Consider the following 17,604-nt stretch of genomic DNA (forward strand, 5'->3'; position numbering starts at 1 on the left):
CCATGAGTAATGGCCGCACACACGCGCACACACCCAAACATCCCCCTGCCTACATGCACATAACCATATACACGAACATCGCCTCCCTTTCCACCCCCATAGTGTCAACCTTTTAAACCAGGTTAGGATGTTACCATGGGAACCAAACAGATAACAGATGCAGTGAACCCCTCTTTCTTCCCATCCACCTCCCTCTCTCTGTCTTCTTCTCCGTCTTTGTCTCTCAAGTTTGGCTCCGCTGCCGTACTTTCACCCTTTCAAAACAAGAGCCTGATCACCTGCCAAGTTGTTTACTACCATCCAAATGTGACGTTTCGTCTGTTCGACAGACAGAGGGAGAAAGAGTGACCCTAATCGCAGCGTCCCTCTCTGGTGCAATTATCTTCTCACTCTGACATCCATCCCTCCCTCCTTCCATCTATCTCTTCTCTATCTCTCTGTCTCTCCTCCGTCACTCCCTCACTCCTTTTGCGGTCGAACATAATTTGAGTGCAATTAACTTCCCTTAAAAGCCCCGGCTGCTTTAAACGCCGTGAATTAGAGGGGAGGCAGATGCAGGGAAAACGCGAGGAGGTGGGGGAGACAGAAGGGGAGGCGAGGGAGATATAGGCAATGAAAGAAAGGAGACGAGGGAAAGAGGGAGCGAGTGGAGGCGGAATGAAAGTCAATGTCACCAACGCTGGGGAGGAGAGAGGTGTGTTTGACCTCACTAACAGAGACAGTAAAACACTTGAGCTGGCCCTGTTGCTGGCAGTGAGTTGTCATTGTACTGTACCTTGTGAAACACTGAGGGGTTCTCCAGCTGCTGTGTTGCACCTGTTAAAGGTTGAGCTGCCACAGATTTGAGGAGAGAAAATTTGTGCAATCAAAAATGTAAATTACTGAGGTGATGTAGGAGGGTACTCCAGTGCACAGTGACATCACTGTTGGGTGTGGTCAGATGTGCAGTAAAGCACACCTCTGACCAGAGCATACAGTGACTCAGGGTGTGGTCAAAGGTGAAACACACTACATATGTTCAAAACCAGTGTGCAGTGAAACGCTGCCTTAGAGCCTGGTGTTGAGTTAATTTAAAACAAACCTTCAACTAATTTGTAAAAGAAAAAAAAGACACATGTTTAGGTTATTACCAAATCTTATGACATTTACATCCATCACACTTGATGTTGCTGACTTTCTGATTCTTGTTTAAGCCTACTGTACTTAGCATAGTTGTGTGTGCATTGTTTTCTTGTCCAATGAGGGGTTACTACTGCTTATATTTGTTTTTACCCATTAAATAATGAGATTTAGCTAATCCAGCTAAACTGTTAGCTTGTTTACAACCTGTCTGACCCTTTGTGCCCAGTTGTTCAGAAGTAATCTGAACGGATTCCAGCTATTGGATTGAACCAAATCTTGAAAATGGGTTTTTCAAATGAAAAAAAAAAAAAAAAAGATTCTGAAGACAGATTTGATTACGTAATCTAGTCTTGGTTTTGATCTGGTTTAAGGGGCTGTGCATATGCTGCATGTTTATCCACCTGGAAAACACGAGGTTGGACACTGGGCGCTACTTTTGTGCCTTTTTTTTGCCCGCTTTCAAGAGCGCAACAGAAGGTTGTGTCTAAAGTTGTTAAGCAACCTCAACAAGCACGGCACCGTTTATCTGAAATGAGTGCAGAGCTGATCTCCTTCCAAGCACTGTTTAAAAAGTGCGTAGGCCTATCGCCCGTGGGACAGATGTAAAGCTCTGGTACCCCTGCACCAAAATGATCAACTTTTCCACATTTATTAAAGGCTGATATTTACGGAAGAAGGGAAAGGTATCTGTCGGCTATGATTGGTTGTTCCTGGTCACATGACATGCAGTGTGCGCTGCTGCGCTCCAAAAGTTGAACTCAGGGCACTTGGGAACGTGTGCATGCCACGATGTCATCACTCTGGCATTTGAGTGCACCTGTCGTGTGTCAACATAGAAATTAATGAATTTGAAGGCGCAAAAAACGTGGAGTGTGTACGGCCCCTAAAGCCTCAGTGTGTGCTTTTCAAAAAAATTTTCGTAGGACTGGGATACCTTTGATCCAAAAATCAGGATTACCCTGATCCCAGCAGGAAGGTGGATTCAAGGTGAATTTTAGGAAGAAAATGTAATAACATTTTTAAATTGGTCAAATATATACACATCTATTTATATTTAGCAGTTGATTTGTTTAACTGTTGTAGACATTAGGCTACCTATTAGACTCTTAAGTACAGTAAAGTAAAACAAAAAATGTAAGGATTCTGTCCCCATAAAATAATCCTTCAAATAGCCGTCAATATCAAACAAAGATAACTTTAAGTTAAAATCTCAAAAGATCTCCGTCTTGTTCTCTTTGGCAGCACCTATGGCCATCATCAGTAACTGCAGTGTGTGAGTCATGTGACACAGGGATAAGCGATGGCAAGCCTGAACTTGTCCTCTCTCCTATTTTGGGGTTAATATCTTCTTTTTCATCCTCAAACATGCTCAGATAACAGTTTTTTTTTATGGGCAAAGGTTAAATGGTTCGTCTGCTTGTAATACTATGGACTTTCGCTCAGTAACACAGACCAAACTTTACATGCCTACTACCGTTAATAATTACGAGGGAGTAGCTGCTAGTAAAGATCCTGCAGCTAGCTAAACATCGGAGCACAACATAGATGTGGTTCAGATTAACAGGATGCTGAGTAAGACACTGGATTAATTGCAGTGTGTTTGAGTATGCATATGAGTATGTTCCACCACAGACACCCAGTTCTTGATACTGCAAATGAAAGGTTTTCATCAGTGCGTCATAGGCTCAATCGCCATTGTCTTACATCATCCGGTGATAGAGAGTGACCGAACATAGATTAATTTGAATGAAAATGTTTGAGATTAATTTTAACTCTTGTGCATTGCTTTATAATAATTACAACGACACAGTCAAAAGAAGTTTTTAACAATTTCGTCCCTCATTCGTTCTACCTGTTGTTCTTTAAATACAGCGGTTGGTCTAAATTGTGATATGCAGTCCCATTTAGAGCACTGGTTATCCAGATTTGGGAATCTTTAATATTCTTTCTGGATGAGGATGATTCAAAAACAAATAAAGTGGATTAGCTGATCCTGGATAGCAAAAGATGAGATTTCCAAATCAGGATCATTCTGATCCAGATCAAAGGTGGGCCCTGTTCACTTGCCTTTCTTGCCCCTTAAGACTGCTTTTTAGCAACATTGCTGCTGTAATCACATTACAGTCCGGGGGGCAATTTAATCATAACCAATAGGAAATAAGGCTCTGGTTAAAATAAAGTGGAGTAATGCTTTAACGGGACATTTAAAAGGCAGAGAAACAGAAAAAAGAAACTGTTCCCCAAAGCAAAATTTACTCAATATAAAGATGTTTTGAAATATAAATGGCTTCAAATAAAAGGGTTTAGTCCTTCAATGCGCTGTGCAAATAGGTACAAACACACACACACACACACACACACACACACACCTCACACACAGAATGGGAATGAATATCATGGGTCATTTTACTTTTCCTCCCTTCAGCCTTTCCTTTTCGTTTGCTCCCTCCTTCCATAATCTGTCTCTCTCCTCTTTCTTTCCCCCCTCTCCTGCTCTCTCAATCTCTCCCTCTTTCTCTCTGTGAAGGTCATGCAATTGATTTTCCTCTGTCTATTCATTTTTCAAGACTGGCTTTGAAACGTGGGAAGCAGACAAAAGCCACACCGGCCCCTCCCCTTTCCTCCATCCCTCTCCTCTCCTCCACCCTCCACCTTCCTTCCCTCTCCGCTGGCCCTCGCCCGTCCAAAAACCCTTGGACAAGAGGGAGAGTGGAGGAATGCAAACCCCCCGCCATCCCTCCACCCCGTCTCTCCTCTCTCTTCAGACTCCTCTCCTTCCTCTCCTCTTTCTGTCTTTATTCCTTCTACATTTGTCCCTTCCCCTCCTCTCCGTCCTCTTCTCCCTTTCAGCTGGATCTCTGACCACATTCCACTAACGGAATTAAAGTCATGCATCACACTTAAAACCCTGCCAATGCATTGTGGGTAGACTTGTTCAAACTGATGTCCAAATTAGCATCGCATTTTCAGCCCTGGCCCCGCTGAGACTGTGTGACCTGCTTGTAAAAATCTCCAAACATTTAATAAAATACTCAAGATATCAGATCCCGACCTGGTGGAACAAATGTTCAAGATAATTCAGGGTGTAATACCGACCGCAGCTGACACGCGATTCATTGTGTTTTTCAAATGCCTCACAATTTTCTCTGACCTTCGCGCAGCCGCTGCAGGATTCTATATATCCACAGTTATGGTTCACATTTGTACGAGAAATGCTTCTCATTGTGGTGTAAACAGCATACCTCACATTTGTCTTTCTACCACACCTCCAGTTCATGCACAGGACAGCACGGCTACCCGCACACCTACTTTTCTAAACAGGTACGTTCTATCAAGGCCAAAGGAGAGCCTGGAACACCGAGGCAAAACAATTCACTACGTGCAGAGCTCAGTCAAGGCCGCGGCTGTGGGCTACACGGTGTATGGATATCACTCAGACATTCAGAATGTGCAGCGCTGCATGGCTGATGAGATATCGATGGATCCCAATGGGTTCACCCATAATAATGTATATTTTTTGATAACGTGGCTATAGATTAGGGCTCATCATGTATGTATAATACAATATGAGCTCTCTGAGTGGGATGCTTTTGGTGCACGGCGAGGTATTCCTGTGAAATCATGAGATGCTTATGGCTGGGAAACTCAACTGAAAAGAGTGTGTAGTATATTGAAAACTGTCAAAAATCATGGATCATGATAAAAAATACACACAATAAGTTGATCATAGTGAACTTCCTTCATCAGGATAATGATGATGATCATGTCAAATAGCACCCAAAGAGACTGCTGGACGACGAACATTACAAAAGACTATTCAAAAACAGGCTGCATTTGCACCAATCTCAAAAAACGCAAAAGATCTCAATCAAATATTGGCATATTTCATATCGAATGACATGGCGACATTTCAAATAGTTGTAAAGCCTGGCTTTCGTAAGAAAAAAAGATGTGTGTTCTCTCTGTGATGCAGTAACAATATTTATTTTTTATGTAAGGCAAAGTGATGGATTGATGTTTTAGTCCTATTTTAAGAGTTTTAAGCATATTTTGATAATTATCAGTGTCATATTGTGAATCACAATTATTTTGGCCAGGATAATGAAATGGAACTCTTATATTTTGTCCCATACCTAGTTTCAGGTCCATACTGCCTACTAATTGTGTTCAGTTCAGTAATTCTCATAATGTCCTGTAATGTTTTGCAATTAGTAAAACCTATGTACCTTACGTAATCAATGTACAGAAAGTGAAACAGTGCCTGCCACTTTGAACATCAATGGGCCATTTTCACTTTCAAAAGACATTTTGACATGTCACAGTAGGAGAAGCACAGGTGTAAATAATACAATTAATGATGGCTCAATTCCATTTAGCTGCTTCATTTTCACTCCTCAGGCTCTCCAGCATCCCAAGTCCAAAGACATGCAGGTTAGATTACTTGGTGTGAGTGGCATGAAGCAGTTACCATGGGCCTCAGTGCACGCTATCGTGACAGGACCTAGTGAACGCTCGTTACTAGTTATAAAGAGCACACATACACCTGGTGACTGTTAACAAAAAGCCAAGTGAATCTAATTTAGTCTTACTCTTATTGTGCTATGGACCTCTCCTTGAGATGTGTCTTTAATAAAGTATGAATTGAATTGAATTGAATTGAATTAGGGAGTGCTGCTACTTCTTCCACCTGTTCGTTTCTCTCGTCCTTTCTTACTGCCGCTTTTATGCTTAAAAGCCATGACTGTTCACTGGATTTGTAGATGTGCTCATCTTGTCAGTCTTGACAGATTTTGCGCCTAAACAAGCAACTGTATCGAATCGTCTGGTCACATGATCAAATAGAGACTTGACATCAGGCAACATCAACATAGATGTTACCCAACAATCATTACCGCATACCTGTATATGACAAAAATATCAAAGAAAATAAGAAATTATTAATTTAGTTGGATAGTTTTTTATATATATATAATTAGGTATGGTTTTTCTATTTTATGTAGAATAAGCATATAATATTGTTATAGATCACTACTGACTAATTTACCAAAAAGGAAAAGAAAAGTAAAATATGGGTTTGCATTTTTGGGGCAATATTTTTAATAGAATGTGAGTTCTTCTTTGAGCACAGGTGTAGTTCCGAGGTGGCAATCTGAATCATCTGCACTTTCCATATTTACACCCCTGCTTGGTGACTTAGATGTGAATATGAGCATAATGGGTGTCTGTCTCTGTGTGTCAGTCCTGTGATAGTCCTGTGGTGACCTGACCAGGGTGTACCCCGCCTCTCGCCCAGTGTCAGCTGCGATCAGTTTCAGCCCCTCCACAACCCTTAAGAGGATAAGCGGTTACAGAAAATGGATGGATGCTTCAGTTTCTGAAATCTGGTATTGTCCATGCTGGCTCACTGTCACACTCCTGTGGCTTACTTACTGTACAAGAGGCAGATTAAAAAAGGTTGGTTAAAATCGAAGTAGCAGAGGCCGAGATATTCTGACTTTTAGTATTCTCCCAAAAACACTGGATCACATATTTTCCATGATGTAGCCATTAGCATCTCTCATTTAAAGAATTCCTGACTGGTAAATACCACATCTTTAAAGCTCCACCCCCCAGTTTTTAACGCAGGTTTTGTTATTTATAAAAAGGATTTTGATGAAAGTATTGTTTTGGTATTGGTGCCATAACTCAGGTATTGCAATGGCGCCACTATTGATACTCAGCCCAATTTATTATACCATTAAAACCATTATATCTTATCAGGAGTGTGTAGTTCATACAGTCTTGTGTAGTAGTAAGCCCCACACAGTCACACACACAAACGTGCTATTAACATGACTGTTTTTTTGCTCACATTTCCTCAAATTAGAAAAGAACAGGCATGAACACACACACAGACACACACACAAACACACACCTCTAATTGTACTGTAGCTGCATCGTTTCCCCTCAGTAATAGTAGCAATTAGACAGGCTGTATAATTACACTGTCCTCGTTATATAGTTAATTTCTGTAATTACAAATCGCACCAATAGTTTCCTCCTTCTTTGTGTATCATCTATCTCATGCACACACACAGAATTACACACAACACGTACATTTAAAGCCTATGGAGAGTCCTTGTATGATTATACACACATGTATGTTTACAGGCTTGTGAATGGACACGTGTTTGTGTCACATTCACAGCACAAGTAATTATGGTCGTTAATCGAGGACTGGATAATTGTCCTGGTCCGAACTGGATTTTTGTGGCGTGGGGTGTCTCTGTGGGCGACAGTAACTGGGCAGATCTGACTGCTGAGGACTGCTTTTGATTGAAAGAGAGATGTAAGATGGACGGACGCGGGGATTTCAGTGGTTTGTGTCCACTGGCAACAAATGTCAGCATATTTATTTCTGCTGTATAATTTTCTCACAGGCTGAATGGCCTGAAAGCCAAGCTGAGAGATGATCCGTCGCAAACATGTTTCATTTAACTGCATACTTGAACGCTGCCATCATCAAAGTGCATATTAAGTGTCAATAATTCATAAATTATAAAGATATTCCTCACAGGGTTGTAGCCAGGATTTTAAAAATACTAACATCATGACATCATGAGTCCAAGTCTCCACCACCCAAGGAAAGTTTTACAATTAAGGGCCTTAAATATTTTTCTTATTTGATCTTTTATTTTAGTCACTGGAATTTGATTACCCAACATGAAGGCCTAAACACTGTTTCCTGCCCTCTTCAGACTGCCAGTATCAAAATCTGGTGGGGAAATTACAGTATAAATCCTTCATTGTGCCAAGAGTAATCAAATGTAAGTATATTGAGTCCAAAATACTGGAATCAGCCCACAAAATGCAGAATGTTCACTTCTCCTTGTCCCTAAAACCTCAGATTCGAAGAGGAAGTACTGAGGACATGACCTCAGTGTCCTCAATAGTGGCTACAACCCTGTTTCCTTCTCACTGGGTGTTCAGGCAGAACGCAAATCATAGTTTAGCGGTCGTGTGATTGCATGCAAAGTCAAAGGAAGGATTAAACAGAAATTCTTCAGTGGCGTTGTGGACTGAAGCGATGCAGTTTGCTTAGCAGTTCTTCTTTACAGTTTTTAAACGTTTCCCTTTTGCTCACCTTTGCTGCAGTTGCTGTCTCCCTCCATCAGAGGGCTCCAGGGTGGGTCTCCCTGGCTGGCGAAGGTGCGCATGTGCAGGTAGCTGATGGTCAGCCGGATGACCGAGGCCTTGTCCAGCTGGCTGGTGATGGCCCCTGGCAAAGGCAGCATCTTGGCCAGCTCGAAGAACTCGAAATTCTCCTTCCCCCGGCGTGAACGAGCCGCATTGCGAGACTTCTCTTTACGCAGGTTCTGGAGACTGAGAGGCAAACAAGGGAAAGGTGCGTTAATGCAAGAATAGAGGAACGCGCGGAGGAGAGACATGAGAGTCTGAATATCAACACTGGTAAGGTGTCGTATATCATAACGGCCATTTGCTGACCACCTGTTGATTGATTCTTGCGCTGTATAAATGACCTGAGCATCAATCCAGAAAACTCATTTCATAAATACAGTACACATAATGGTAACGGCTCCTGCAATTCAAGTGAAACAATCTCCATTCTGACCCATCTCTTGCAGATTGGCCTGGTAATTACAGACAAACTCCTTCTTCTATCAGGCAGAGCAGAGTCCTAATAATGCTATTTGCTCCACAATCCATATGTGAACACACACACACACACACACACACACACATGCACACAATCTCTCGCTGCCTATCTCTCACTTTCCCTCCCTTCCTCCCTCCAAGCCCCCCTCTCTCACCCTCTCTCCCTCCCTCTCATCTGGTCCCGGGCTACTGAGCTGAAGCCGTGATTGAGGGATCAATAGGAGAGGGAGGGGCAGAGTGACAGAGGGGGGCCGGGGCTCAGGTAGCCTGTCTCTCTGATTGGGTATTGACTCTCCTCAATGGGGCCTGAGTGGTGGAATTATGTTGTCACAGCCACTTCACAATTTGTGTCGGTGCTGCGCTGGAATAAAGTGTGTGTGTGTGTGTGTGTGTGTGTGTGTGTGTGTGTGTGAGAGAGAGAGAACGAGAGGCGAAAGAAGAACCAGCCTTTCTCCCTCGTATCTGTGTTGTTGATTCTCATCCTAAGAAAGACCACCAGTGGTGTGTGTGAGTGGTGTGTGTGCATGTGTGTGTGAGGATGCATTAGCAAAAGAAAGAACAGAACAAAGAAAAGGGCTGTACATAGTGTGTGTACATATGTTTATATCTTAATCAGCTGACACAGCTGTTGTATTTCTCCCTGCTATTCTCTAATAAGTAAAAACTGTGTGTGTGTGTTGTGGACTCACGCTGCCAGGCCTCTGTAACATCTCATTATTATACTGCCTCGACCCCAGCCACCGAGAACAATCAATACACACACATTGATTCTGCTTAGTTTTTATATCCGCCTGTAAATGACTGCCCATTAATAATTCCAGCCAAATTTACTTAATCTCCCACTAAGGGGAGGGGATTCACGACTCTGACAGGATTGGCAGGTGAGCAACAATACAGGTTACATGTAGCACTGAGGAGATCAGACTTATGTCTCCTGGATTGTGTTTCATTGATAGGAAATTCCTCTTCAGGCTGTCGGTGTGCGCAAGGGTGTTAATGCATGGATTTCACCTTGCAGAGATTAATTCATGGGCATGCACGCAGGCTTATACAGTATCAGCCTGTGTGTATGTGTCTGTGTGTGTGTGCTTGTGTGTGTGTGTGCCATGTCTCACCAGGGAAGGGTGGGAGGCTTGGCCAGTAGTCCTTGTAGGAAATCCCACTCCACACTCACGCACTTCCCCTCGCTGACAAATGGCATGGTTGCCATCCTTCTCCCAATCACGTGCCAACGCCGCTGTTAACGAAGGCTCTGATTGGCTGAGGGTGTGACAGAGTCAGACCTGGAGATCCATGAGAGACAGCAGAGGAGGAACAAAAAGATGAAAGAGGAAAAACAGTCTAGTGAGGTCGGTTCATTCACCAATAACAGCCATCAAATAGTCATGAACTACTTAAACTTTTGCAAGAGACAGCACACTGGGATGTCAAATTTAGCATTTTTTTTTAAATTACCAAATGTGTTTCCATCACAATAAATTGCATAATGTATTTTTTCAATGAAATACTTTTTAGGCTCAGAGTGAGCATAAAGCCTGTTTTTCAGTAAAGAAAAATGATGGCATTTTATCTCCATTTTCAGTTTCCCATTCAGCCCTTTTAATTTGATAGAATACAATTTGCATTAAAATGCTCGGATGAAAACCCATCTTATTTCTTACTTCATCTAACAGAGAGACAGAGAGGGAGAAAGAAAGGAAGAAAGAAGGTGGCGAGGTTGAGAGAGAGCAATTAGGTACTGTATGTACTTCCTCACATAAAGGTCAGAGACTGTTCCCAAGGTAATAGACATAAGACAAAACACTGAGCACCCTTTGAGGTCACAATTAAGCTGGAAATCACAGATCTCCAAATGTCTCCCTTCATCCCTGAGAGAATATTCAAACTTGTCCGCGACTGGAGTTTAAAGAAAACATCTCCAAAGACGAAGCACATGCTGTCCGCTGCCTACTGCCTGCTGCCAGTCTCCAACTCTACCCTCCTACAGCGGAAGTTGCCAATATTCCTCCCTGTCCTCAAACAGAGTGCCGCTCCTCATCCATTTCTCTCCCCTCCCTCCCCTCTGCTGTGTTGACATTTAAAGGGCTAGTGTGGCCCGGAGCACCGCGGTGTCATGCCCTTGGGCCTGAGATGCCCTCTCTCTCTCGTACTGCCTCTCACTCTTTAACTCTCTCTTTCTTTGGCCCGGCTGGGTCAGCACAATCAAGTCAGTAGAGCTTTGCCGGGGCAGAAGAAAATGGATTATGTCTCGAGTTTGAGCATGGCTATGCTGACCTTGGCTAAGAGGGGTCAGCAGAAGCTGAGCAGGTTTGGCAGATATCATTTCACAAATATGGGCTAAAACAGCCAACATTAAATGTATGCATGAAAACTTCTTGGACCAATTTCAAAGGCAGCCGAGTCAATGAGGGATTCAACACAGAGAAGAGAGTTGTTGAAAGGGAAGTTGGGGTCATTTGGTTACCTTTAGTACTTTTAAGCAGCGATAGCTAAGCAAAACTGTTTGCTGCCTATTGTTAAACAGTCCTAAGTCAGTGTTAAAACTATCAGCTTCAGTGGGGGGTGGAGGGGGAGTGGGGTGGGGGGGACACAAAACATTGTCCTGGTTTGCCTCTCCTGACGGTGCACCCCTGGTCTACACAGACACGCTAGCAGCTCTGCGAGGCTGTACGGAGGCAGAGCAGTGCTTTGAGCTAAATGCTAACATCAGAATGCTAACATGTTGATGCTTAGCAGGTATAATATTGACCATGTTCAGCATTAGGTTAGCGTTTTAGCATCATTTGCTACTTAACAGTGAACACAAAGTGCACCTGAGGCTGACGGGAATGTCATACAGATATTCGATCATAAACCAAAGTATTGGCTAAAATTTGAATTTTGACCTGATGATGGCAATACAGGAACAGTCAGGGGATCACCATAGTCGGTGGGCCTCTTTCTCTGGGCACTATGGATATCTGTACCACATTTCATGACAGTTAATGAGATACCTCAGTTTACAGCAAAGTGGCGGACTGACTGACGTTGCCATCCCTAGAACAATGCTGCTTAGTGGCAAAAGAGGCAATACTACAAGAACTTGTAGTACCCTGTGCTGCACTAGGAGATAACTGGAGTAGGCATAAGCATATATTATTTATATAAAATCAATAAACCGTCAAAGATATATTAACTTTTTTGCAAAAATTTATCAGTGCATGATTAATTACAGTACGGCTCATTTAAGTTTCTCGATTTCTGGACTGAACTGTTTGCCAGTTGGAGGGTTAAATGTCTGATCAGATATCAATGGCCGCTGTCGCTCCTTCAAGGTTTTTTTTGTGTGATTCAGAGAATTTACTCTAAAATTGATTGCCATGTAAGTAAATTCAAGTGAGTAAGAGACTTGATCAATCTGGTTAATATTCCAGTCCCAGATTTAACCTCTTCCCAGGGCCCTTACACTGACAGAATATTTTGTCCAAGGCTTATGTATAAGGCTAAAGCTTCATCCAACTATAGGAAACCTATATATTTTTTGCCTCTAAAGCTTCCAGCCTGCAACACTGACAGTCCTCTTTTCAGAGAGTCTGGTGAAGAGAAGACAGGGTCGAGGAGAGGGCAGAGCACCTCTGTCTAACAACTTCACCTTTGTCACCTTCTCTATCTCACCTGGATAAATGTACTACATGCCAAATTAGGCTGCGTACAGTAGGACGGAGAGATCAAAAGGACACACAGGAAGAAAACAGTTTACTCTCAAATTTTCACAGCCTCGCAAACACACATGCACAACCCTTTTCCATCCCATACCTGAATGTTTATCTCTTAATTGACCCTATCTGTGCTTATCTAATCTCTCCCTCCATCTTTCTGTCTCGAACTATCTCTCCATCTCTCTCTGCGTCTCCCTCTATCTGGGCAGACACAGGGGCGTAATGGACAGGGGCCTCCACAGTAATTATTCAATCAGCCTCATAACCTTGTCGCAGGTTGGGCGGCCCATTAATGCACTCACCCAAATGGACCCCGCCACTTTGACTGCTAATGCTCCGGCTAGCTAGCAGCACAACAGGCTGAATGTCAGAAGTGTCATCTAGACAGAGTGTGAAACAATCCGCTCAATAGAGCTGAGTCGACTTATTCTGTAATGGCACAGTGGGAAATATATAGAAAAGGAAAGTGTGACTTCTGAGAGCACTGAGTGTAAAAATATACTGCGCCCACAGCTGTAGAGATCAACCTGTATCAAGTGTGACCGCAGGTGTTCGCAATGTGTTGCTGCAGTGCTACATATTCATAAGTGTGGTGTATATGTGTGTGTGTATACGTGAGTGTGTGTTTGAGACCTCTACCCTATAGAGCCGTGCTCTCTTGGCACGGTCTCAACAGCAACAGAGCGGAGGGCACTACGGCAAGCGTTCACAGCCGCTGTTTGCCGTGCGTTTTTCTCTGGCTGCTCGCTTGGCTCCCGCTCTGTTTATTTTCAGCAGGGACGTTTAATTAGGGCCTCCAGCTGTCAGAGGTTCGTTAGCGTGCCCCTCCTCTCCCCGAGCCGCCCCTCCCCGTAGGGAGTCAGGGGCATCAGGCAAATGAACACATTTAAGTCAAACAGCACGCAGACAGACAATAGCCCCACTGCCATGCCACCAGCTCCCCTAGGTAGAGACATGGTTGTTTTATGCCTCATCTCCCCAACCCCTGGGGCCCAATACAGAGGCTGGCCAAGACTGTGAATGTGGAGGCAGAGGAGCGCTCATAGCCCACTGGAGACGACATGCACGCTGCGATCATGCAAGGTGAAGAGCAGCACGAAGCCTATGCAGTGTAGAGTTTACAACAGAAGGAGGAAGAAGATTTTTTTCTGATATCTTTCTCTTTATAATTACCAAATTCTGAAGAAACACTGAGGAAAATCTACAAACTACATCTCTTTCCTTTTCAATTAGGACAAAATGATAAAATACAGACGATAGGTATGTTTTCGTACTCATGATCGAAACGTCCCTGGGGCCTTTGATATGAAATTTGCAACATACAAGCTGCAATTTTCGATAATTTCCTCTCCTGTTAATTTTGACACGTTTCACTACACAAAAACAAACCATACTCTTGCCCTCGAAGGGCTTATTCAGTTTCAATTTATAACTGACAGTCATTTGTGAATCATGATGCTGTCACAATTTGCAATGTGCCTTTAAGCGGTGCTCGCAAATCAAACTGTATTTGCGAAATGGGATCATCATTAAGCACCACCCCCTCTAACTCTCCCCTTGTTTCCTGTCACCTCTCAATTGTCTACGACTGATGAAAGGTCAAAAACTGCCTCCCAAATACGGCAAACGCTGACATTAGTTTTCACTTAACATCAAAACTGTGTACAGCAGTCATTCTGGTAATTTTTCAGTGTTCACTCAAATAAAATTTTAGTGCTAACACTTTAAGACAGATCCCTTCTCTTGCTCTAACGCCCACCCGTCTCTACTTATCTCTATCTAAAGGTAAAGAGAAGCACACATACAACAGCGATGTAAGATATTCCTGTGAATAATATTTTATCAAACAGAGAACGTTCAATATCATGGAAGATGTAGAAAACATGGTTGGAAATAACATGAACAGAATATTTGATGTAGCTAGTTTTCTATCTTGCCTTTCATGTTGTTGAGTAGTTGTAAATGAGTGTCTGGAGCGTCCGGGGTTTGGAAGTTTGGTATTCTGGTTGGAGGGCTGAAAACTACTTATCATGCATTACGGCCCCGGTTGGACCTCAGGATTTGGAAGTCAAAAGACTTTTTAATGTACAATTTTTCAGCCGCTGATCAATCGACAGCTGCTGGACATGAAGATCTCTCCCCCCCACTCTCTATCAGTATTCCATATTCTGACTCGCTCGGCATTCTGCTTCCGTATCGGAGCGCCGGCTGCGGTTGACCTTGACGACTCTGGATCATTCCCAACCCAAGGTTCTCTTCAACTCTCAAGGGCCTTGGCGTCCCCCCCTCGCCTTCTCTCTCCCTCACCCTCCTCCACCCCCTTCGCCTCTCCCATCATCCTCACCCCCCCATCTCTCCTAACCCCCTCTTTGCTCCTCCCTGGCCCCTGCCTGGGTCATTAATTATCTAATGGAATCAATACAGCGTTAGATTGGACCAGAGTGACCCCGCCCGCCCCCAGGTATCTCTGTGGTGATGAGGAGGAAGAGGAGGGTTCGGAAAAGGGGTGTAAAGGAATGATGATAACAGTCCGTATGTGCGAAACAGCGACATAGAGTCACAGCGTGGACCGTCCCTAAACTGGAAGAATACAGAATAAAGAGATCAGCGATAAATAAATGATTAGAGAGGGGGAGACGGGTGGATGGAGGGTGTATGGGGGAGGGTGAGAGCATAAGTTGAGGCGGAGGGAGCCAAATCAGACGGGAAGAGAGAGAGAGAGAGAGAGAAATGATAGACGGATGAAGACATAGATGAAAAAAAGGAGAGAGAAAGAGATTTGCTAATGTTCACCCTTGGTAATCAATATCTTTCTCCTCCTCCTCTTTTATTACAGAGGGCTTTGGTGAGTGTTGCTTTGATGTCCACTCCTCACGGGCGTGGAGCTACGCGGAATCCAATCCATGCCTGTCATAATTACCATCTACCTCGGCCTGAGTATACACAAAAGAAATGCTCCACTTCACCTGCGCTGTATTAAATATGAAATTGAAAGTATCGGTGCACAGAATCCCATATTTACAGTGTTTACCAGAAAAACTACCTATTCTCTGAAGATTGCTCTCCAGTGATTTTTCTCAAATAAACTGGATGTCATTCCACGCTCAATATTTAAAGTAATGAAAAAGGTTTGAGTATAATAACTCAAAGACGGGTGCAGACTTTATCTGGCAGTTTTAGGAACAACAAGGCACTTCTTCAGAACATAAAGGAGCAACATGGTCTTATTTGGAGCGACAGGATCTACAAAATAATCCACATAAAATAGGCAAGTATGTTAAATTAATATGCAATTTATATGATTTCACAAAATATTCAGTTTAAATGCTTTAACCCTGTAGCAGAAGTAGCACAGCACATTAGGGAAAAGGGTAGAGAGAGAGCAGTGAGAGTGATCGCAGGACAGGCGGAAGATTTCAACAAATGGTTCAGCAGAGAGACTTAATGTTACTTATGTAACTTTGAGAATCAAAAGCAATTAAAAGAAAGGCAAAAAGTAAAAATATTCAGTCTATTATGAAGTTAACTGTCCTACTTGACAGGAAATATCTTGGGTCAAAATAATAGCAGCAATCTATTCTGGGGTTAAACACCCCGACCTTGATGTAAGGCCGGGATAAAGGTGACTAAAGCGTGACTTACAGGAAAGTCGATGATAAAAGCTTCTTATTTCAAAAAAGGAATGCCAATGTGGTCACATGTAAAGAGAATACTGATAATATCCATATACAGTGTAAAAGTTATTGGTAAACAAATAGAAAAAGGTTGAAAGAAGGCAGAAACTTCTTCCTCTGACTGTGGGTCAGCTAAGTGGATGCAGGTCTCTATAAGGCAGAAGATGGTAAATCCACTCCTGCAGGCAGAGACCACATCAGCACTGACCTCCAAATAACCACAGGCCAAAGCACAGCACACAGGGTCACTCACTCCTTCCAACACACACACACACCACCGTGTGTACTGAATAGCAGGACTTGAAAGCACACCATCATTCTGCACATCAGCACAGAGATGTCCACATGCTAATACAGACACTTCAATTAGCATGGTGCAAATGTCAGAGCTCAGAGCAGAGTCAAACTCTTGATAAGAGTTGCACAAGTTGTGTAGGTGTCTTGCAGCACACTGGGGAAACCATGATACCCGCTGGCCTCATACTATATTCCCACACACTGCTCGGAGCTTGGCGCTTTGTTTGAATATTTCCAGATAATTTATGTAACTTATGCATTATGTCATGGCATATATTAAGAACAAGAAAGAGGACATGAAGGAGGGATAGTGAGGAAGATTTGCACCTGATCTGACGTCCACTTTAGAGGGAAATGTGACTGTGAGTGCAGATGCCTATACATCGTGTGCACGTCACTAAGTAACCGCATGTGTGTGTGCATAAGCGTGCGTGTGCGTGCAGCCTGGTGGATCCCTTCAGGCCGGCGTGTGAATGACAGCGGGGGTTATGTAAGGAGCCACAGCGGGGCCGGAGTGGACAGTCCAACCGGAGATCAGGTCAGCAGAGTGTGACACTAAACACATCTCCCTGACACCGCGCTGACACCCTCTGTCACAGACCCACACACTGTCTGTCAACGCTCTTCACACACACACACGCACGCATGCACGCCGGGAGCAAGACGTGTGTGAGCGGCTGTCTGTCAACACGCCAGACACTGACCACCTTAGTGTGTGTGTGTAAGAGAGCAACAGAGAGAGACAAAAATATCAAGAGAGGAATAGAAAGAGGAGGGGAGGGAGAGGTGAGGTGTCTGTCTACCTGAGAACTTGTCAATGAGTCATGAAAAGTGACTGTTTGCTTCTGTCTGCCAACCCAGATACCTTTATACATTGCTGCTATTAATTTATCCACTCATGTGATCTTATGAAATGAAAACAGAGAATACAACTAACTTGAAAAGAGAACCAGATGTTAACCTCACAGCAAAATCAGAAACACACATCAGCGCTCATCTTTAAAGGGGAAGCAAAACAAAACTGGCTGCTCACTCGCAGAACAACTCTTTATTACTGTTAAATTAAATTCAACTTTGTTCCATCTGCCGTCTTTAAACGGGACACTTTGTTGCCGACATTCGTACTCTCGCAAAGTAATCCAAGTTAGGGTCTGTCA

At 43.4% G+C, this 17,604-nt stretch overlaps 1 protein-coding gene across 3 annotated transcripts in view; it reads right to left on the minus strand.

Moving 5' to 3' along the window:
• Positions 1-17,604, minus strand: part of npas1 (neuronal PAS domain protein 1) — a 77,901-nt gene that overhangs the window by 24,174 nt on the left and 36,123 nt on the right. For all 3 annotated transcript variants that reach the window (XM_049577180.1, XM_049577178.1, XM_049577181.1), the window contains 2 exons: positions 9,894-10,061; positions 8,246-8,484 (listed from right to left, as the gene is read on the minus strand). In XM_049577180.1, the coding sequence (XP_049433137.1) occupies positions 8,246-8,484; positions 9,894-9,988 (334 nt within the window). In that variant the 5' untranslated portion in view covers positions 9,989-10,061. The remainder of the gene's footprint in view (positions 1-8,245; positions 8,485-9,893; positions 10,062-17,604) is intronic.

This window comes from Epinephelus fuscoguttatus, linkage group LG5, assembly GCF_011397635.1.
Source record: "Epinephelus fuscoguttatus linkage group LG5, E.fuscoguttatus.final_Chr_v1".
NCBI lineage: Eukaryota > Metazoa > Chordata > Actinopteri > Perciformes > Serranidae > Epinephelus > Epinephelus fuscoguttatus.